The sequence below is a fragment of the Vanrija pseudolonga genome, chromosome 2 (genome assembly GCF_020906515.1).
Source record: "Vanrija pseudolonga chromosome 2, complete sequence".
NCBI classification, from domain to species: Eukaryota; Fungi; Basidiomycota; class Tremellomycetes; order Trichosporonales; family Trichosporonaceae; genus Vanrija; species Vanrija pseudolonga.
The window spans coordinates 1,411,046-1,430,113 of record NC_085850.1 but is presented as its reverse complement, the minus strand read 5'-3'; the positions used below and the strand labels follow the sequence as shown (position 1 = coordinate 1,430,113).

General features: G+C 60.5%; 6 protein-coding genes across 7 annotated transcripts; 4 read left to right on the top strand and 2 right to left on the bottom strand.

Moving 5' to 3' along the window:
- Positions 1 to 202: 202 nt before the first annotated feature.
- glnA2 (Type-1 glutamine synthetase 2) lies at positions 203 to 2,171 on the bottom strand. The gene is made up of 8 exons (XM_062768832.1): positions 1,971 to 2,171; positions 1,804 to 1,908; positions 1,511 to 1,764; positions 1,273 to 1,447; positions 888 to 1,226; positions 666 to 847; positions 353 to 626; positions 203 to 307 (listed from the first exon to the last, which is right to left on the bottom strand). Exons 1-8 carry the CDS (start codon positions 2,056 to 2,058, stop codon positions 282 to 284), a joined length of 1,443 nt encoding a protein of 480 aa, XP_062624816.1. The 5' UTR covers positions 2,059 to 2,171; the 3' UTR covers positions 203 to 281.
- Positions 2,172 to 2,645: 474 nt separating this feature from the next.
- Positions 2,646 to 4,246, top strand: ung1 (Uracil-DNA glycosylase; the record flags this gene model as incomplete). Its single annotated transcript, XM_062768831.1, has 10 exons — positions 2,646 to 2,793; positions 2,891 to 3,081; positions 3,129 to 3,180; positions 3,213 to 3,275; positions 3,345 to 3,361; positions 3,410 to 3,427; positions 3,597 to 3,703; positions 3,744 to 3,813; positions 3,875 to 4,036; positions 4,094 to 4,246. 10 exons carry the CDS (start codon positions 2,646 to 2,648, stop codon positions 4,244 to 4,246), a joined length of 981 nt encoding a protein of 326 aa, XP_062624815.1.
- A 2,505-nt stretch (positions 4,247 to 6,751) lies between these two features.
- On the top strand, positions 6,752 to 7,877 carry priA_1 (Protein priA; the record flags this gene model as incomplete). The annotated part of the gene is made up of 2 exons (XM_062768830.1): positions 6,752 to 6,975; positions 7,151 to 7,877. 2 exons carry the CDS (start codon positions 6,752 to 6,754, stop codon positions 7,875 to 7,877), a joined length of 951 nt encoding a protein of 316 aa, XP_062624814.1.
- A 1,803-nt stretch (positions 7,878 to 9,680) lies between these two features.
- On the top strand, positions 9,681 to 10,713 carry LOC62_02G002319 (uncharacterized protein). The gene is made up of 3 exons (XM_062768829.1): positions 9,681 to 10,111; positions 10,251 to 10,461; positions 10,526 to 10,713. Exons 1-3 carry the CDS (start codon positions 9,849 to 9,851, stop codon positions 10,598 to 10,600), a joined length of 549 nt encoding a protein of 182 aa, XP_062624813.1. The 5' UTR covers positions 9,681 to 9,848; the 3' UTR covers positions 10,601 to 10,713.
- Positions 10,714 to 11,133: 420 nt separating this feature from the next.
- Positions 11,134 to 12,278, bottom strand: rpb-5 (DNA-directed RNA polymerases I, II, and III subunit RPABC1). Its single transcript, XM_062768828.1, has 4 exons — positions 12,049 to 12,278; positions 11,887 to 11,966; positions 11,385 to 11,828; positions 11,134 to 11,336 (listed from the first exon to the last, which is right to left on the bottom strand). Exons 1-4 carry the CDS (start codon positions 12,124 to 12,126, stop codon positions 11,309 to 11,311), a joined length of 630 nt encoding a protein of 209 aa, XP_062624812.1. The 5' UTR covers positions 12,127 to 12,278; the 3' UTR covers positions 11,134 to 11,308.
- Positions 12,279 to 12,578: 300 nt separating this feature from the next.
- Positions 12,579 to 18,404, top strand: YBT1_1 (ATP-dependent bile acid permease). 2 transcript variants are annotated; one of them, XM_062768826.1, is made up of 15 exons: positions 12,579 to 13,074; positions 13,114 to 13,374; positions 13,411 to 13,703; positions 13,744 to 13,855; positions 13,898 to 14,112; positions 14,151 to 14,231; positions 14,268 to 14,355; positions 14,399 to 14,470; positions 14,562 to 14,637; positions 14,676 to 14,751; positions 14,790 to 14,959; positions 14,998 to 15,755; positions 15,804 to 17,936; positions 17,974 to 18,156; positions 18,207 to 18,404. In XM_062768826.1, exons 1-15 carry the CDS (start codon positions 12,673 to 12,675, stop codon positions 18,321 to 18,323), a joined length of 5,037 nt encoding a protein of 1,678 aa, XP_062624810.1. In that variant the 5' UTR covers positions 12,579 to 12,672; the 3' UTR covers positions 18,324 to 18,404. The 2 variants fall into 2 exon arrangements, with proteins under 2 accessions (XP_062624810.1, XP_062624811.1); XM_062768827.1 differs by having other exon boundaries at positions 13,114 to 13,703.
- The last annotated feature ends 664 nt before the right edge of the window (positions 18,405 to 19,068 follow it).

Below are 19,068 nucleotides of genomic sequence, written 5' to 3'. Positions count from 1 at the left end.
CGTAGCAAAGGATGATGGTGCACCACGATGCCAAGCATTTATGACGGTGGCAGGTGGCACCAACACTGACGTTGCATCCATCCATGTGGAGCAACTTGCTTCTCGGACCAGCCGAGGTTGCTCGCTCCTTCCTCGGATCGATATCAATAGTCTTTGCAACATGATCATCTGACCTCGCGAGATAACTTTGAGGCGATAACCGCTGATACCCCACTCTCTGCATGCCACAATGAATATATCTGCTGACAACTCGACCAAGCGAGTAAACCCTGGCCTCCCGTCTACGCAAGCTCGAGGTAACGTTCCACTGGGCCATGTCAGTAATGTGTCCATCATCGTGTGGTGTACTCACATTCCCAGTTGGTGACGGCCTTGCGATGCAGGTCGAGCTCGTGCTCCCTGGTGCCGGCGTAGTGGTCGACGAAGAAGTCACCGAGCACCTCGCGAGCGATGCTTCCCTTGCGGGCGAAGGCAGCAGTGGCGGCGTCGAGCGAGGTAGGGAGCTTGACCAGCGTCTCACGGGTGACACCAGGCGAGCCGATAGGGCCGTAGGGAAGCTTGGTCTTGTTCTCAATACCGCGGAGACCAAGACCGTAGATGGCAGCGAGGGCGAAGTGGGTGTTCATCTGGTAGCGTCAGTGGAGAGTCGGTCAGGTACCACTCACATCGGCGCCGGGAATGCGGACCTCGAAGCGGGTCGCAGGGCCGCTGACACCTGGTGCCGAGATGATGCGGATCGAGGCGGCACGCGAGTCGTAGCCGTACGACGCAGTGTCCGGGGCCCAGTACTGCTCGCCGCCGAGCAGGCGCTTGTACGAGTTGATATTGGGGCAGAAGAGGGGAATGACTGATGTTAGCTACGAGAAGTCAAGAAAACAGCAGCTCACCATCAGGGAGACCCTCGAGAAGACCGGCAAGGAACCACTCGGCCTCCTGCGACAGGTACTTGAGGTCGTCGTATGGGGCGTCCTTGCGTCCACCGTTCTTAGCCTCCTCAGCGGTCACAGCAAAGATGTTGCGCTTGTTCTTGTCACGGAGCGAGACGTGAATGTGGCCCGAACATCCCGACTCGTCAGAGTACGGCTTGGCCATGAACGAGGGGATGATGTTGTACTTGTAGCCGACGCTCTTGGCGACGAGCTTGAACAGGAGAGCATTGTCCGCCATGCGGAGCGCGTCGGTGTAAGCGAGAGCCGTCTCGAACACGCCCGGGCCGGTCTCTGTGTCTGCTCAAATTAGCACACGCCACCTTGGAGCAACGATAAGACGCACGGTGACCCTCGATCTCGATTCCAAAGTCGGTACCGACGTTGTACAGGTCGTAGAAGTAGTCCTTGTTCATCGTCGTGCGGAGGAGCGAGTAGCCGTGGGCACCGGGGGTCAGGGCAGTGAGGTTGATGTAGCCCTTGGCCTGGGCAGACTGAGGAGTCTCGGCGAACTGGAAGTACTGTGTGGGTGGTTAGCTCTGCTCTGCCAGTGCGCCGTGGCGGCTTTGTCCGCCCGCACATACCTCGAACTCTGCACCGGCCATCCCAGTCCAGCCCTTATCAGCCACCTTCTCGAGGACCGTCTCGAGCAGGCTTCGGGGGTCGACCTCTAGCGGGAGGCCCGTCTCGGGGGTCGTGAAGCTGACGAGGAAGAAGGGGATGTTGTTCTCCCAAGACAGACGACGGTAGGTGGAGAGGTCGACGCGGGCGAGGATGTCGCGGTAACCGTTTCCGCGGTTCGAGACGAGAAGCTCACGCGAGTACGTCTGGTCGTGCACTGGTGTATCAGCCGTGCTCGTGTGCTAAGTGTACCCACTGTCCCAGCCGTACACGACGCCGCAGAAGCCAAACGCCTCGATCGACGAGAGGAACTTGGCCTTGGACATGATCTTGCCGCGGAGGATGCCGTCGACGTCGACACCTGTGTTCCGAAGTCAGCGTCCCGATCGGACCGCGATCCGAGCGCCTTCAGCGGCGACCTACCTGCGACCTTGACCATACGGTCGTCCTTGAGGAGCGTTGTGAGCTCGGCAAGCGTCTTGGGTGCGTCTTGGGTAGCAGAGGGGGGCATGGTGAATGTGTGTCTGGGTGTGTGGGGTTGAGTCGAGAACAGATTGGGGTTGAGGCTATGGGTAGTTATCGGGAGCGACTATACTTAAGTGAAGCGAGTTGGATAACGACCCGTCGTCACGATTCGGTTGTCGGGTGATGTGCAGGCGGGGCGGGGTGGGGGAGGAGCAGCGGCGCAATAAGCGGTTGAGCGACCTTTTCCAATCGGCTAGAAGAGATACGGGAAATGGGGAGCCCCAGGCGGCAACGGAAGGCTCGGAGGGCAGAGCGGCGTAAAGGCAGGCGAGCAACTGTGACCCGCACGCCTACCACACCCGCGAGCCGATTTCCAACAACCACCAAGGCTGGTGTCTGGCTTCGATATCAGGCTCCGTCAAAAGCGGGCAGGTTGCCGCCACTCTCAACTCTCCCACGCACGTCGCAATCCGCCACCACCCTCCGGCCCCACCTCCACCACGCCAAGTCAGTCGCGTCAACCTTTCGCGACGCGCTCGGGGCGCCAGGCGCAGCTAATATCTCTTGCCGCTCACCGAAACGGGCGTCGACATCGCCTTCCCTCCGACCACTATCACCTTCCACGCACACAGCATGCCGCCAAAGTCTATCGCGGGATACTTCAAGCCGCTTGCCAACGCGCCAGCGGCGGCAGGCACCAAGCGCGGTCTGTCGGACAACGCACGCAAGGCCATCGCCGAGGCAAAGGAGCCGGCGGCCAAGAAGTCCAAGGTTGAGAATGGTGGGTAGTGGCCGGCGCGTGCGTGGTCGAGGGGTGCGGGACGGACGACGCGCCGACATGGGGCCTAGGCTTGGTTGGGCTGTATTAACTCCGCCAGGTGCAACTGTTCCCAACGGAGCAGTCGCCGCCTCGTCGGCGGGCCGGGCCTCCACCCGCGCCGAGCTGCGCGAGGCGCTCAAGACCAGCCACGCCAAGGCGTTCCCGCTGCTCGAGCTCGAACTCGACACGCTGGGCGAGGACTGGCTCGTCGCGCTGCAGGATGAGCTCACCAAGCCCTACTTCCTTGCTGTGGGTTTTGGGTCGGCGGGGTCGCCGACGCTGACTTGCGCCCCCAGCTAAAGGAGTTTGTTGTCGCCGAGCAGAAGAGCAAGCAGGTGTTCCCGCCTGGTGAGTACTTCTGCTGATGGCGCTGACGGCAGCTGCGGACATCTATACCTGGTCGAGGCTCTGCCCCCTCAAGGACGTGCGCGTGGTCATTGTTGGTGAGTGGGGTGTTGTAGTCTGTGGCGATCGATCTGTGACCACAACTCGAAGACACGCTGACGTCCCAGGTCAAGACCCGTACCATGTGAGTGGTGGGAAGAGCACAAGAAGAGCTCTGTAGCTGACCGGGCAGGACGACAACCAAGCTCATGTGAGTTGCTCGATCCCGAACCCCACAACACCTGCCACAACACCTCTGCTCGTCACGCTCCTTGGCCCCCACACACACAATCATCTCGCCCCACGCGCTCTGCAGCCACCTGCACCGCCTTATCCATCCGCAGCCGCTACGCTGCCGCTAAGCTAACCTTTTCTATTAGGGCCTTGCCTTCTCTGTTCGTAAAGGCGTGAAGATCCCGCCGTCTCTTCGGAACATCTACAAGGAGATGGCGACCGAGGTCCCGGGATTCAAGGTGCCTTTGCACGGGTATGCCGAAGAGTGTGCCGGCACACGGCTGACTCGGCAGTGATCTCACCGAATGGGCCAAGCACGGGGTTTTGCTTCTGAACACGTCGCTGACAGTGCGGGCGCACGAGGTTGGTTGTGTGGTGGTGGTGGTGGCTGGATGCCAAGACACCGCTGATAACTCACCACCAGGCGGGGTCACACGCGAACCGCGGCTGGGACCAATTCACCGCAGCCGTGCTCAAGGCCGTGACGACTCGTTCGTCGAGTTCGTCTGACAAGAAGGGGGCCAACGGGGTAGTGTTCATGGCATGGGGAGCTCATGCTCAGAAGATGGCAGTCGGGTTGGACAAGGTCGGTGCCAGTGCCTCGGCCCGAGCTGTTCCCGCTAACCTTGTTTCGCGGCTATAGAAGCAACACCTCGTGCTCAAGTCTGCTCATCCCAGTCCATTGAGCGCAAGCCGGGGATTCTTCGGAAACGGCCACTTCAACCAGAGCAACGACTGGCTGCGGGAGCGCTATGGTCCTGACGGGGTGATTGATTGGAAGGGGCTTGGTGCATGAGTCTTGTGTGTGGTGGCTGAGTCTTTGACGTCGTGTGCTTGCTTTCGGCTTCGGGACGTTAGTGTCTCTCTGAAGTAATGTGGGCTAGCATTGGTTTGCCCTAGTAGCCCCGTGTACATAATGTTTCGTAACGTCCCAGAGGATTTTTCTGCTATAGCTTGGTTGGGGGGGACTGTGGCGGATTCCAGGACATGTTTCTTTGGTGCACCAGGCCCGTTGCCAAATGCAAGTATGCTGCGCCTTGTTGTGCGGAAGGTTGGGGCACGCCGTGTCGTCGCGACGACGGTCGAGATTCCATTCCCCTGGGTCTGAGCGGCGGTGGGCTGTATCCATGAGATGGGATATGTGAAGGGGCAGTTTCGGCGTGGATCAGTGGTGCGGCGCGAGGGGAAGCGACAGACGAAGCGACTGGCGACGACGACGACGGCTGCGGCGGCGCAGTCGTGCGTGTCCCATGGGCTGTGGATCATGGATCGTGACGCCGCTGCGCCGCAAGCATGCTCGAGGTTTCGGCCTTGTGCCTCTCTGCATGCAACGGCGACTTTGAGCCCCACCACCACCGCAGGAGCCGCCGCCACTCCACTCCCACCCAACCCCCGTGCCTCGGCGGCGAGCCAAGCGCGTCCCACGCCGTTAGCACTGAAAACAGAGTTTGGGGCCGCACGCGCGAACTCGGCACGGGCTGATGACGAGAGTGCCGCCTGCGGTGCCGAGCTGGTGTTCCGTGTGCCGTGTGCCGTGCCTCCCACGGAGCAACGCACGGAGGGACGGACATGCAGCGAGCGGCCGAGGTTGGTTGGAGCGAGCCGGGAGCCAGGAGGAGCAGAGCACACGGCGATTGTATCCCTTGCCAGCCGGGCTCCCCACGCCGTGCGTGCGTGGCATGCCGTGGTCGTGGCTAGCTAATTGCAGGCATTATTGCTTGTCATCATCCGTCATGGGGAGGAGTAAATTACTTGCCACGCTCGTCGTCGCCGTGACGTGGCTTCCGGCCTGCTCTCGGCGTCTCTGCGGCGATGCGTCCAGAAATGGCACATGCCAAGGAGGGAACGGGGCATCGACGAGGCCGAAGAAGGCGTTTTGCGGTCGACAAAAGGCCAGTAATGGCTGTCTGTTTCGCGCGCCGTTTCACCACCAGACAGTGACCCTCGCGGATGCAGTGCAATAGTTACGTTGGTGGCCTGTACAGCGGGACGCAGGGTGCACAAATCCCCCGATCAGCGTGTGTTAACGTGTTAGCTGGTTCGGGCGAGGGGTACCGCAACCCTGGGACTTGCCTCTGCCCTGAGTTGTTTGTGCTTGACGACGGCGAGAAGGAGCGTGTGTCAGTCGGGCGATTCGCCAACAGCTCTCGGCATCAGGGACCCCAGGAATGGCAGGAACCAAAACATTACGGCGTGGCGGGAGGTAGCGTGGGCGCGCGACACTGGACCCTCGTCCCGCCCCGTTTCATTGTGCCAAAAGTTGGACCGCTTGCCTGCCTGCCTGTGCAAGAGTCCCGGAGCCGTGTCCACGTTGGCTTTTGCAGCTTTGAGCCTGGCCGAGTCACGCCCAATCCCAGCGCTCGCCCGCCCATCGCAGGGACTAGGTTTCGCCGGACGAGCATGCTTCGAGATCCGCAGACGTGTTTGGGCGTGCGGGACGCTGCGTGTCTATCTTTATCTTTGGCAGGTGGTGGCGGCAGATGGCCAAGGCCTAGCCAGCTGGCGGAAACCCGCCGTGGTCAGAGCGCGATTGGTGCGTGTGCACTGGCGGGCGCGTGAGTGTGTGTCTGCGGACAGACGAGCGTGCGTGCGTGTGCGCCGCAGCTCGTTCGCTCGCGCGGCGCGGCGCGTTCTGGCGCTGTGCCTTCCATGACGGGCTTCTCTGCCTTCTCCTTGACGACGAGACATCGACCGAGGTACGTCCGCTTGCCGCTTGGCACCCCCGGCCCCCCGGCCCCCCCACCCCGTCGTCGTTGCCAGGGGAAAGCCAAATCAATCCACCACGTCCAGTGGATTTTCATGTGCCCCTGGCGAGCGTGTCAGACTTTGCCCGCGCATAATGCTTGTCTCGAGTGGCCGATCTTGCACCGCCCGGCCCCCGGCCTGCAGTGGCCACGCCGCCGCCGGCGGCTCGTCTGCGCGCCCCACATCGTGGTACCCATCCAACTAAGGCTTCAGGCTCGTCGTGCCTCGTTCACGTCGACGTCGACGTCGTACTCCCTTTGTAAATCACCCCTCTGCGCTTCCCCTTGGCTTGCTCGACCCACACACACACCCATCCTTCCCCTGTCTTCGCTTGCCAGCCACTCATTGCGCACACTGAGACACACCCACACCCACACCCACACTCTGGTCCTTTAAAAACCACACTCCTTTGCCACATCTCTTGCTCCTCCCCCATCCTCCTTTGGCGCAACACTCTCCTTCCTCTACCTCCCCCCGTCCCGACACTTAAAAAGTCGGCGCTCGGCTTTCACTCCTTCTCTCCATCCCCCGAAGTACTCTCCCTCCCCGCGCCACAATGTTTGTCAGCACCGCTGTCACTGCCATCGTGGCAGCCCTCGCCGTCGCCCCCGAGGTTTCGGCCGGCGGCCTCTCGCTCGCCATTGGTGTCAACACCAACTGGGGTCTCAGCAACTTCAACGCTGCTCCCCCCGCCGTCAAGGCCCAGTGCCGCGGCGCCGGTTCGTTCTTCATGGACCTCGCCGGCCAGACTGGCTGTGTCTCCCCCCAGACCGTCTCTACGTGAGTATCTTTGCTTTTGTTTAGCAGCCGCCTGTGTGTGTGGCCACGGGGTGCACGGGTGAGCCAACAGCCGCGCCTACGAAAAGTCTATTTTCGTGGCACATGGTTAGCTCGTGCACCTGGCACAACGGCACTCCCGCGGAGTAACCTTGCAGTCCCTGACGCCACACCTTAGTCCCCCCGCCAACACCTGCCCCTTCTCCTGGGGCTGGCACGGTGGCCGCGGCTGCTGTGTCCCCAAGAAGGAGGTCTCGGTCTGCGACTGCGGTGAGGGCTACGGCTTCAACCGTGGCAGCCTCAAGTGCCGTCCCAACGTTTCGCCCTCGTGCGGTGGCAACCAGTGGTACCACCAGCGTTCGGGCTCGTGCTGTGACAACGGCTGGCAGTGGAACCCCCCCAAGGGCAACTGCCCCGTCGGCATCTACTGCCCCTCCGGTTGGTTCTGGCACACTGGTCTCCTCCAGTGCCGTCCCACTTTCCCCCGTTGCGGTGAGCCCGACTGCGGCCCCGACTGGATCCCCGGCCGCTCGTGCTGCTGCCGCGGCGGCAACTGTGGTCCCGGCCCTTCGCAGAAGACTCAGCCCAAGCCCCCTACCAACCCCTGGCGCTGGAAGAAGGACCAGCAGCCCATCGCCGAGGGTGAGGTCGACTCTTCCATCTACTGCCCCAACGACATGACTGCCTGCACCGTCCCCACCGAGTCCGGCGCCTGGGCCTGGGAGTGCCTCGACACCCAGACCGAGCTCGAGTCGTGCGGTGGCTGTCTCTCGACCGGCGCCGGCAAGGACTGCACCTCGATCGCCCACGCCGTCTCGGTCGGCTGTGAGCAGGGTGCTTGCGTCGTCCACTCGTGCAAGACTGGCTTCGCCGCCGTCAACGGCACCTCGTGCGAGCGTGTCTAAACGACTACCATCGACATATCTATCTGCGACCCCGGCTTTGGCCAGATTGCAATGGCCCGGGGTCGGTCACATCACACATAGATGCTCGCCGATATAATACCCTCCATCTACAACCCCTTGGTACCCCCGTTCCCTCCTCTCTTGGACACTTTGGTATCAAACAACAACAACACCCCATAGACAAAGCGCACAGACGACAGGTGACGCAACGCATCGACGGTCCTGGACGTCCCTCACGACTCCGGTTGACTGGCTGCCTTGCTCGACACCTAGAGCGACTGCTGCTGCTGCAACAAATTCATAGCCTTCCTTCCTCTTCCTCTACGCGGAGCGCGAGGGGAATCGAGATGAAAACCCGGACACTACCCCATTTGAACATTTTCACTCGTTGCGACGACGACCCAGTAGCAGAACACTATGTATACAAGCGATGCATTGTTATCGGGCGCGCGATGAGGTGGGTAATGAGCGCGTGGGCACATGGGCAGCCTGGTGTACAGGGCATGGCACTGGCCGTGTTCAAAATTAGCGATCCATGTTTATGGAAAGGGATCGACGGTTTGGGCATTGACCAAACGATTAGCAAACGCCACGTCCAGCCATGGCTAGACGAAAATACAAACGGGTCAATTAAGCGCACCCCTGCGATCACTGTTCACGTACGTTCGCTTGGACAGACGGTCCCGTCCTGTCACGTCGAGTGAGATGAGATCCATTGCAAGACTGGTGGAGAACAGAGCCCAACACAGCGTAAAGTGATGAGATCAGAGGACCGTCCGGTGGTGTTGGCGCGGGGGTATGCGTTTGAGAGGCAGCCAGCTTCCGCTCTGGCCTGTTTCGCTGCATCCGCTGTTTGTGCCGTAGGGAGCGAGGCATGCCATGCCATGCATGACTGCCCGCACGGCAACACAGCGCGTGCAGCAGGCCGCTGCTCGTGCGTTGGTCCGCGTCGGGCGTCGCCATCGACGTCGACTCCTCCGCGGTTCCCATAGTCCCATCGCTCACCAGCCAACACACATTTGGTGAGACATCCACCTCCGGCGGCTCATAATTACCATGCACTATGCACGTCACCACCACCACATGCAGCCTTGCAGATTTTTTTATTTGCTGCCGGTCGCACGCGCCGTCGCTCGCGTCGACCTCAAGCTCACTTCACGCACACACCCTTGACGACGAGAACTCAACTGGCACAAGCGCGTTCCTATGACGAGAAGGGCAGACCCGGTCCCCTGGGAGCGTTGAGGATTAATGCCCGCGAGCGAGGCGGAGTGCGACGCGGCGGTATGCAGAGGTACAAACGGGGCGGGTGGTGGTGGTGGTGGTCTGGTGTGCTAGCGGGCAAATCGCACCGCGCAGCGCGCAGCACCCAGCCAGCAGCCAGCAGCCAGCACGAGGCCACGTTTGCTGGCCAGCGACGATCACTGGAGTCAACCAGGCAGAGCAATTTGATCCCGTAGCGGCCTAGACGAAAAGGGGCATCGACTTTGCTGGCCTTGTTTGGCGCCACGGCGCGCTGGGTGGGGAGTCAGTGTGCGAGGCGCCAGGCCTGGGCCACAGCCAGCTTGATCCACAAATGGGCCATCCATGGCTGCCTGGCGGGGGCGGCTCATTAGGCCAAAGTGGTCATTTCGGTCCATTCAAGTCTCGACCACTCTCGCCCGCAGCCCACAGCGCCGCCGCCGCCACTGCTGCTGCTGCTGCTGCCATCGACCGCCGCCGCCGCCAAACACGGGATCCCACTACCACCACGCCATTTCCTTGCTATTGTTCAACGACGACGTCGCACCCCCCCACCCACCCCCACAACTCTAACCTTGTCTCCCTCCTTTTTCTTACACGTCCGTCCTCGTCTACGCGACAATACAACAACACACGCATACACAATTTTGAAGACTCACAAACCTGCGCAGCGGCACAAGCAAGTTATCGGCACCCAACCCCACTCCACACCACACCACACCGCCCACCATGGCCCTCCGCGACGTCGCGTACGACACACTCGAGCGCGGCGAGCACGCCCACTCCAACGGCCATCACCACCACCACACGCTCGACGAGCGCCCCCGCAAGCCCGTCGTTCACTCGCTCTCCGGCGGCGCAACAGACTACGACGCCGAGAAGCGCAAGACGACGCGGATTCTGTCGCCCCAGGCCGTGGGGCGCGCGATCGCCGGGCGGGCGTACCGCGTCCTCAGGCGAGGCAACCTCCCCTTCCTCATCGTCTTCATGGTGTGAGTTGCCTGTGTTGCCTTCCCCATGACATTCGCTGACGCAGTTGTTCTCGTGACCTAAATGACTTGCGACTCACCTTCGTTCCCGCTCTCTCCATTCCGCCCACCCTGCCCTGTTTCATCTCATCACCACCCACAGTGCGCTCTTCGTCTTCTTTGGAGCGCTCGCGGGTATTGGCTACGTCGACCCCGAGACACAGGCTATCAACAAGGCCGCGGCGGCCGAGGCAGAGTTCATCGTCGGCGGCCCAGTGTTCGACCGCCAGGAGAGCCAGAAGCAGCTCGAGAGGCAGATTGCGGAGCGCCGCGCGCTCGAGGAGCAGTGGGTCCGGAAAAAGCGTCCCAATGCAGTGAGTGGTGGCGTCCAAGCCAATTGTTATACCGCTCGCGAACTGCAGCTTACACACACCCCAGGGCAACTGGATGCAGAGCCAGCGCGACGACCGCGCCGTCCGCAAGGGCCGCAGACTGGACAGCGAACAAGACTAGTAGTGTCTGTCCGTCTGTCGTCTGTCTGTCCGTCGCGTCGTCGCTCGCCACATTTTGGATCTCTGGGCCGTTGTCAGACCCGTATCGGTGTTCTGTTATCTCGTCCATGCAGCATGTTTGTTTGGAGGGTTAGTCGGAGGGCGCTAGTGAATGTAGCGACCGTCGTGGGCGGCGCGACTAGCTCGGAGGGCATCGCTGCCTCCGTCCAACTCGGCCTCGGTCGGGGCAAACGGCGCAGCCCCGGCCCCAGCTGCCGCGGTAGTGACCAAGACAGCAGAACAATACATGGGCATGGGTACGCCATGCGTGGCGCGGCGGAGAGCAGGAATGGCGTGCGGTGAGCTGTGGGCCGGTATTGTCTGCTCGGCGCCACTGGGCCGGCTGGTTCGGACTCTATGGGCATGAGACAGGAATGGAACATGAGACAGGATGTGCAATCCGGCTCGTTGCGGCTTTGTTGAACGCCGTAATGCCACTGCCCCCACCCATTTTGTTGCTATTACCGTCGACTCTATCAGATCCGCCTTGCCATGCCTGGGCCAGTGGCCAGTACCAGTGCGCGCGTACACCCACACCCGGTGATCTAATGCCACTGCATATCATACAATTACCAGCTCGGCCACCGCCAACAGCGCTGTTGCTGTTGCTGTCGCTGGACGCGGCGCCTCCAGCTCCCCTACACCCACTCGCCCCTTGACAGACGCCTCCTCACATGCAAATGCGGTAGGTGATGTATCTGGGTGTGTGTCAGCTTCGTTGCATCACCGCTTCTCGCGGCACTCACCGTCCGGCAGTCTCGGACGAGCGCTCAATACGCATAACCTGTCCTCGCCTCAAGCCGTAGTACTTGGCGACGGGGTCGCCGACGTTGATGCGCGGCAGCTGCGTGTCCTTGAGACGGTAGCGCTTGACGAGGTCGGTCTTCTCGGCGGGCGTCATGATCGTGTGCTTGGGCACGAGGAAGTGCTTGGTGATGTTGACAAGCAGGTCGGCCTCGGCAAAGTCCTCGAGATAGTACTCTGACTGCATTTCAAGCAGCGTCTTCTTGGCCGCCGGCGACATCTTCTCGCTCCAGATCATGATGCCGCGCTTGGCGCCGATGCTGTCGAGCGACGTGATAAACGTCTTCATCGCCGCCTTGGACACGTTCTTCTCGCTGCAGAAGTAGACGTATATCCTGTCCTTCTGGTCTTCTGTGTGGTTGGCGTGGAACGACATCCGTCCACGGCTGGGCGAGGTCAGCAATGCCCACAGCTTTCACAGCAAGGCTCAGCCAGCCGACTTACTCGACACTGCCGCCGCCGCCGTACATCTCCTTGAACTCCTCGAAGCCAATGTTGATCTCGTAGTCGGCAACCTCGTAGCCCTGCGTTGTCAGTCGAGCTCTGGCGGTACAGCTTCGGCGGCGAACAGCTTTCATCCGCCAACCGGCACCGCTTCACACTCACGCGGTCGCGGATCATCTCATGCACCGTCTTGGAGACGCGCCAGAGACGAGCGGTTTCGCGGTCCGAGTCGAGGGACATGTTGAGCAGCCGGTGGACGTTTTTAGGTATGCAGCAGGCGAAAGGAGAGTGATTTTAGACGGCGTGATTGTCGTCCCTAGCCGTGAGGTGCTGCTGGCGTCGTTGGTTGCACAGAGCGACTGTTGTGGAGAGAGTGTATGATGTCTTTTGTTGGTGCTTCGAGGTGGTTACAAAAACGAAGTGGATGGTCATGCTGATGTTCAAGTTTTGAATTAGGCGTGGAAATGTTGATAGGCTCGTTATGTGCCCTAGCCTACTATTACTAGGCGTGCCCCAGGGTTGGTGCATGTCCTTTGCCCGCTACCGCAGTTGTCGCCGGTGCCGCCGCGTGTCGTCATTGCAGCCCCAGCGTCCAAAAGATCAGGCACGCGCCAGTGACCGAGCCAGCCGAGGCGGCAAAGGTGATATTGTGCAGCATGTGGTGTCGAGTCTCTGTCAACTTCAAGCGTGATTGATCCGCTGCTCCTGTCGCGCTACAAATACAGTAGCGTCGACTCGCATCCCCCGCACATCCGCCATCTCGCTGTACAACCCCAGCAGCGACCGATGGCCTTGTTCTCTGCGCTCGACGCGCAGTCGGCGCCCACGGCGCCAACCAGCCCGATCAGCTACGACACGCTGGCCCTCGCGCGCCTGGGCTCGGTCGGTGCCATCGCGCTCACCGTCGCAGTCTATCACATCCCCCCGGTCCGCCGCTTTGTAGACTATTGGCTGGCCGATGCGCTCACGCTCGCCGATGTCCCCTCGGACGTGGATGACAAGGAAGCGCGCAAGAAGGCCGCGGCGTACCAGCCTTCCCCGGCCCTTGGATATGCCCTTGTGATCCTCAACGCGCTCGCCGTCGGCGTGTGGACCGTTTCGTTTGGCGACGAGCTCAGCCGCCTCGTCAACCGCGCCCTTGGGAGCCGCGAGGCTGTCGTCTATGCCGCCGTCATGGTTCTCATCTGGGTGGGTGGTCGAGCTGTGCGTTGTTGCTGACCGAGCCAGAGTCTCCTGCTTATCCGCACCGCGCTCCACCCGCCCGTCGTGCCCCCATGGTCGTCGTTCACGGTATACACTGTGCTCTTTGGCGTGTCGTTCACAATCCTTATGACAGCAGCGTACACGCGCGTCGCCGACGGCCAGCTCCCCGTCTGGGCGACTGCGACGGTCCTCGTCCTCGAGTCAACCAACGCCGCGATTACGCTTCTCCTCGCGTCCATCATTGGGCTGCTACGCTTTAACACGCCGCTCACCATCGGCCGTGCTGTAAGTGGTCTAGCTTTGCCGTCGCTTACAACCCAGTCGGTTATCGCTCCTGACGATGTCGTGTCCCTCACCGAATGGCTCACATTCTCATGGGTCACCCCGCTCATCAAGCAGGCAGCAAACGAGACGATGCAGCCCGAGGACCTGCCCCCGCTGTCCACCACAATGCGGACCAAGCAGGTCTTCCAGCTCTTCATTGAAACCAAGGCCCCCACCCTCTTCTTCAAGATCGTTTATGCCAATCGCTTCGACCTTATCGTTGATGGTGCGCTGACCTTCGTCGCGGCCGTGTTCTCATACATGTCGCCATACTTCTTCCAGCGCATCCTGTGGGTCATTGATGAGACGCCTTTGTGCTAACCCTCCCAGCTCATCCATTCAGATTCGCGAGAACCCCTACGCGTCGCCAGACCTCAAGACGCAGGCAACGGCACATGCATACGCGTTCGTCGTCCTCACCTTTTTTGCGGGCTTGGGCAAGGTTTGTTGAGGGCTTTGTTGAGTGGCGGTACTGACTCTCCAGACCCTCGCAGATCTCATCCACCTCTGGCACAGTCGCCGCGCGTCCCTCCGCATCTACAGTCAGCTTACTGCCGCCATCTATGAGAAGGCACTCAAGCGCAAGGATACGTCTGGTGTCGTCGGCGAGAAAGCTGGCGAAGAAGATGATGACAAGAAGGAGGGTGGAACGGCCGAGGCCGGCAAGGTCGTCAACCTGATGGCCAGCGACGCGAACAGGTGAGTGCCCGCGGGGCTTCCGTCCTGACCCATGGCAGGATCAGCGGAACTGCTGCCTCCATGACCTTCATTTGGTCTAGCCCTATCGAGGCCGTCATTGCCACCGTCTTCCTGTACCAGTGAGTTGAGCGACCTGGGAAAGGCTAACTGGACAGACTCCTGGGTTGGTCTGCCTTTGCTGGCATCCTCGCCCTTGTCCTTGCCATGCCCTTGAACTCGATCCTCATGAAGCGCAACATCAAGGTGCGTGAATCGGCTTGAATGATTCACCCACTGACGTTTTCAGATTCAAAAGGACCTTCTGAAGGCACGCGACAAGCGTATCTCGGTCATGTCGGAGCTTATCAACGCCATCACTGTGGGTGAAAGGAAGTGTGGCGTGTGCTGACCACAATGCTAGTTTATCAAGGTACTCCCACAATGCTAAGCGAGTTACTAACCTCGTCCAGTTCTTTGCATGGACCGAAAAGTGGAAGACGCGCGTAACCAACGCCCGAAAGGAGGAGATGAGGCAGCTTGTGCGAAGTAGGTCGCGTGACTCTTTCGCCATGTTAACGCTCCAGGTGCACTTAACGGCGGCCTCTTCACCTTGATCTGGGCGTTCCTCCCCATCCTGGTGACACTCTCAGCCTTCTTCAGGTTGGTACGTGGTCATTGAACGCTGACTGACCCAACAGCTTCATTGTCATTGAGAAGCGGGAGCTCACGGTCGACATTGCCTTCCCAGCCATCCTCTTGTTCCAGATGCTTCGCCAGCCTCTCACCGGCTTCCCCATGTTCGTCATCTGGTTCATGCAGACAATGGTGTCGGTCAAACGTATCGACGACTTCCTGAAGGAAGACGAAGGTGAGCACCGCAACGACAGAGTGAGGTTGACATTGCAGTTCCCGACTGGGTTTCGTCTCTTAAGCGCGAGGAGAAGAACTTGCCGTTGGACGAAACCAAGATTGGCTTCGAGGCTGCGACTCTTCGCTTCAACACGGCCAAGAAGGAGACCAAGGACGACAAGAAGAATGATGCCCCTACCAACGGTGCTTCTGCCACCCCGCCGCCCACAATTGTCACCGAGGACGGTGACAACGGTTCGGCGGAGGTGCCTGAGGAGGAAACTGTGTTTGAGCTCACCAACCTCAACGTCAACTTCCCCATCGGCAAACTCACCATCGTCGCTGGCCCCACAGGTGCTGGCAAGTCGGCTCTTCTCAAGGCGTTGCTTGGCGAACTAGACCTTATCGAAGGCAAGACATTCTTGCCAAAGAATGTCACCGATGTCGATCCCTCGACCGGTCTTCGCAACTCTGTGGCGTACGCCGCACAGACCCCATGGCTCCAGCAAAAGTCGATCAAGGACAACATTCTATTCGGCGAAGAGCTCAACGAGGACCGTTACGACGCCGTTGTCGAGGCCTGTGCGTTGACACCGGACTTTGACATCCTCGAGGACGGCGACCAGACCGAGATTGGCGACAAGGGCGTGTCTCTCAGTGGTGGTCAGAAGGCTCGTGTTGCCCTCGCCCGTGCCGTGTACTCGTTCACCAAGCACGTTCTTCTCGATGACCCCCTCGCCGCTGTCGACTCCCACACTGCCAAGCATCTCACCGAGAAGTGTATCAACGGACCGCTACTCAGGGGGCGCACAGTTGTGAGTACGGAGAGGCCGATTGCATTCTGGCGTTGCTGACCATCGCAGATCCTGGTGTCCCACCATGTTGAGCTGCTCCTTCCCGCTTCGGACTACCTCGTCCGTATTGTTGATGGTCGTGTCGACGCTCAAGGTACGCCCGAGGACCTGCGCTCAAGGGGAGAGCTGGAAGGCATTGTGGCAATCGAAGAGGCTGAGTGTGCCGCTGTCGACACTGTCCAGCCCGAGGACGTTGAAATCATTGTCAAGTCCGCCGAAGGGGATGACAAGAAACAGGACAAAAAGGAGAAGAAGAAGGGCCCCGGCCGCAAGCTGGTTAAGGACGAGGAACGTGCTGTCGGAAACGTAAAGTGGGGAACCTACCTGCTCTACATCCGCGCAGCCACCTACATCACCTGGATCATCTCGCTCATCGTTATGATCTTTGGCCAGGTCTCATCGTTTGCTGAGCAGCTTTGGATCAAGTTCTGGGGCGACGCCTACCCGCCGTCCAAGGTCTCGCTGTTTGCGCTGGTCAACCCGCTCAACCACTTGGACCAGCAGAACGCCGAGTACCGTGCGCCCACCTTCTACCACCACATCGCTCCTGCCGCTGTCAACGCGACGAAGCACCTGTTCACGATCCAGGCGGGCGGTGGCGACGTATCGGCGAACTGGAGCCCGCCCCATCCTCCCGCGGACACGCACCCGGCCTATTACCTCACGGTGTATGCCGTCCTCATGTTCATTACCGCGTTCGCCGGCTTCGTCCTTTCCATGGTCGGCGTGTGGGGAGCGTACCGTGCTTCGATTACCTTGCACGACAGGCTCCTCGATAGCATCATGCACGCTACTGTGCGCTTCTTCAGCACGACACCGCTGGGCCGCATCATCAACCGCTTCTCCAAGGACATTGAAACCGTGGACAATTCGCTTTACGGCAGCTTGCGCATCGTCCTAGTCCAGGTCGTCGCGCTTTTCGTCTCCGTTGGCGTCATTGCATACTACATCCCTTGGTTCATCTTCCCCGCGGCGGTCATCCTGTACTTCTACTACCTTTACTCTGTCGTCTACCTCAAAGCTGGCCGCAACGTTCGTCGTATCCAAGCCACCACCCGGTCGCCCATCTTCTCTGGCTTCGCCGAGATCCTGGACGGTGTTGTGTCTGTCCGTGCCTTCTCTGCCGAGAAGCGATTCTTCGACAACCTGTGCAAGGCCTTCGACATCACGCAGACGGCCTACTACTACGTTTGGATGAACAACCGCTGGTTGCTACTCCGCTTCGATGTCCTCGGCTCGCTCACCGTCCTTGGCTCTTCGATTCTGGCTCTCAGCGGCGCCGTCTCTGCGGGTTCCACTGGTATCATCATCCTCCGCGCACAGGGATTCGTCTCATCGTGTTACTGGATGTCGAGATTCTGGGCTCAGCTGGAGATCGACTTCAACAGTGTGGAGCGTGTGGAGGAGTACCTCCGTGTGCCACAAGAGCCGCCTTCCGAGATTGCTGGCAGCCGCCCGCCTGCGTACTGGCCTTCCAACACCCCCAACGACTCGTTCGTGAGCGCCCGCGACGTCGAGATCAAGTACTCGCCCGAGCTGCCAACTGTCTTCAAGGGCTCGTTTGATATCAAGGCAGGCGAGAAGATTGGTCTTATTGGCCGCACTGGCTCGGGCAAGTCTACCATCGCCATGTCGCTTCTGCGCTTTGTGGACCCTACGTCCGGCACGCTTGAGATCGATGGCATCGACATCACGAAGATCGGCGTCGACGATCTCCGCTCGAGGATCACGTACATTCCCCAGGACGCCGTCTTGTTCTCGGGTACTGTGCGCGATAACCTCGACCCGTTCAGCGAGCACACGGACGAGGAGCTGCTCGAGGCCCTTGCTCGCGTCAACCTCGTAACTGGTGGCCGCACCGCAGCGGGCACTGCTGTTGGCACACCTGCGATTAGTCGCCAGGGCTCTACCAGAAACCTGGCGGCTCTTGCGGCTCTCAATTCTGCAGCTGCTCACGGCGCCGTGGTACCTCATCACTCCACCACTGACAGCGTCGACTCGGCTGCGGCGACGATTGTGCCATCTGCTCGTGTCAAGATCACGCTCAACTCTGAGGTGTCGGCCGGAGGTAACAACTTTTCCCAAGGACAACGCCAACTTATCGCCATGGCGCGTGCCTTGCTTCGTCGATCCAACCTTATTGTGAGTACGCCAGGGTGACACGTGCTAACTGTTGCAGATCATGGACGAGGCTACGGCGTCTGTCGACTTTGCGACCGACGAGGCGCTGCAGGCTGCCATCCGGTCCGAGTTCAAGGAGTCGACGCTGATTACTATTGCGCACCGCCTGTCATCTGTCATTGACTATGACCGTCTGCTTGTTCTGGCTGACGGCGGAGTGGCCGAGTTTGACACTCCGATTGTGAGTGCCTGTCTTTCACGTGGGAACCTCTGCTGACAGCCCCCTCCCAGAACCTGCTGCGCCAAGACACGTCACTCTTCAAGACGCTGTGCGAGAAGACTGGCAAGTTCAAGGACCTGTACGCGGCGGCCGAACAGAAGGAGAAGAAGGACGCGGCTGCAAAGTAGACGAGACGACGTGTGCGTGCGGATGAAAGAGTCGGCATTGAGCCGACTTTGCGGACGTTATAGCGGCCGAGCCGAGCGGTGGTTATGCATCTCCGCATTGTCGGACGTGGTGGACCGGCGCGACTGCCGATGTGTGCGGCGCAGTGTGATCCGGGGGTTGGCAGGGTTGATTCTGGGCCTGATTCGCCTAGCTCGCAATTGCCGCCACGAGTTTACCCTAACGACGTGGGCATATGTCCAAGGCTTATTCGACGCTTAGCTTGGCGTGTGCACATGACTGAAGTTGACCGTCGGCTGCAGCAGCACGGGTGAGGCATCTGATGCGGGGAAACGCCGCACTAGCAACGGAGGGGGCGGTAGCTCCGGGTATGAGTGACTGCCTGGGGGCGTGTCTAGTGGGTGTGTCTGGGCTCGGCACATGCCTTGGTCTGGTCGCGAAGCGAGGCTCGTGGTCACGGGTACACGAGTGGTGGGTCGTGCCCGCTGCATCTGGTGCCAGCTGATGGGCACGGGGGCATGCGGGGTGGTGGGGTTGGGCGGGATGGGAACGTCGGTACGTTGGATTTGCGCGCTGGATTACCAAGCTGCTTGCGAGCTCGCTCGTGAGCGAGAACGGTCGCGGCGGCATGGGGGTGAGACGAGACCAAGCATCGTTGCCGTCAAGCGTCAGCCGAGCTCAGGGGGAAGTTGCTGGGCGCTCGAGCTGGGCAACTGGGCACCAGATTCGATTCCAGCTGGCGTACTG

Coding starts and splice junctions, on each gene's coding strand:
- glnA2 (XM_062768832.1), bottom strand. CDS start 2,058: ATGCCCCCCTCTGCTACCCAAGACGCACCCAAGACGCTTGCCGAGCTC. Junction 1,765..1,803: donor CGTCGTGTACGGCTGGGACA/GTGGGTACACTT, acceptor CTGATACACCAG/TGCACGACCAGACGTACTCG. Junction 627..665: donor TCCGCATTCCCGGCGCCGAT/GTGAGTGGTACC, acceptor TGACGCTACCAG/ATGAACACCCACTTCGCCCT.
- LOC62_02G002319 (XM_062768829.1), top strand. CDS start 9,849: ATGGCCCTCCGCGACGTCGCGTACGACACACTCGAGCGCGGCGAGCAC. Junction 10,112..10,250: donor TTCCTCATCGTCTTCATGGT/GTGAGTTGCCTG, acceptor CACCACCCACAG/TGCGCTCTTCGTCTTCTTTG. Junction 10,462..10,525: donor GGAAAAAGCGTCCCAATGCA/GTGAGTGGTGGC, acceptor CACACACCCCAG/GGCAACTGGATGCAGAGCCA.
- rpb-5 (XM_062768828.1), bottom strand. CDS start 12,126: ATGTCCCTCGACTCGGACCGCGAAACCGCTCGTCTCTGGCGCGTCTCC. Junction 11,829..11,886: donor GGCGGCGGCGGCAGTGTCGA/GTAAGTCGGCTG, acceptor GACCTCGCCCAG/CCGTGGACGGATGTCGTTCC. Junction 11,337..11,384: donor TCGTCCGAGACTGCCGGACG/GTGAGTGCCGCG, acceptor ACACACACCCAG/ATACATCACCTACCGCATTT.
- YBT1_1 (XM_062768827.1), top strand. CDS start 12,673: ATGGCCTTGTTCTCTGCGCTCGACGCGCAGTCGGCGCCCACGGCGCCA. Junction 14,471..14,561: donor AGCTTATCAACGCCATCACT/GTGGGTGAAAGG, acceptor AACCTCGTCCAG/TTCTTTGCATGGACCGAAAA. Junction 15,756..15,803: donor TACTCAGGGGGCGCACAGTT/GTGAGTACGGAG, acceptor TGACCATCGCAG/ATCCTGGTGTCCCACCATGT.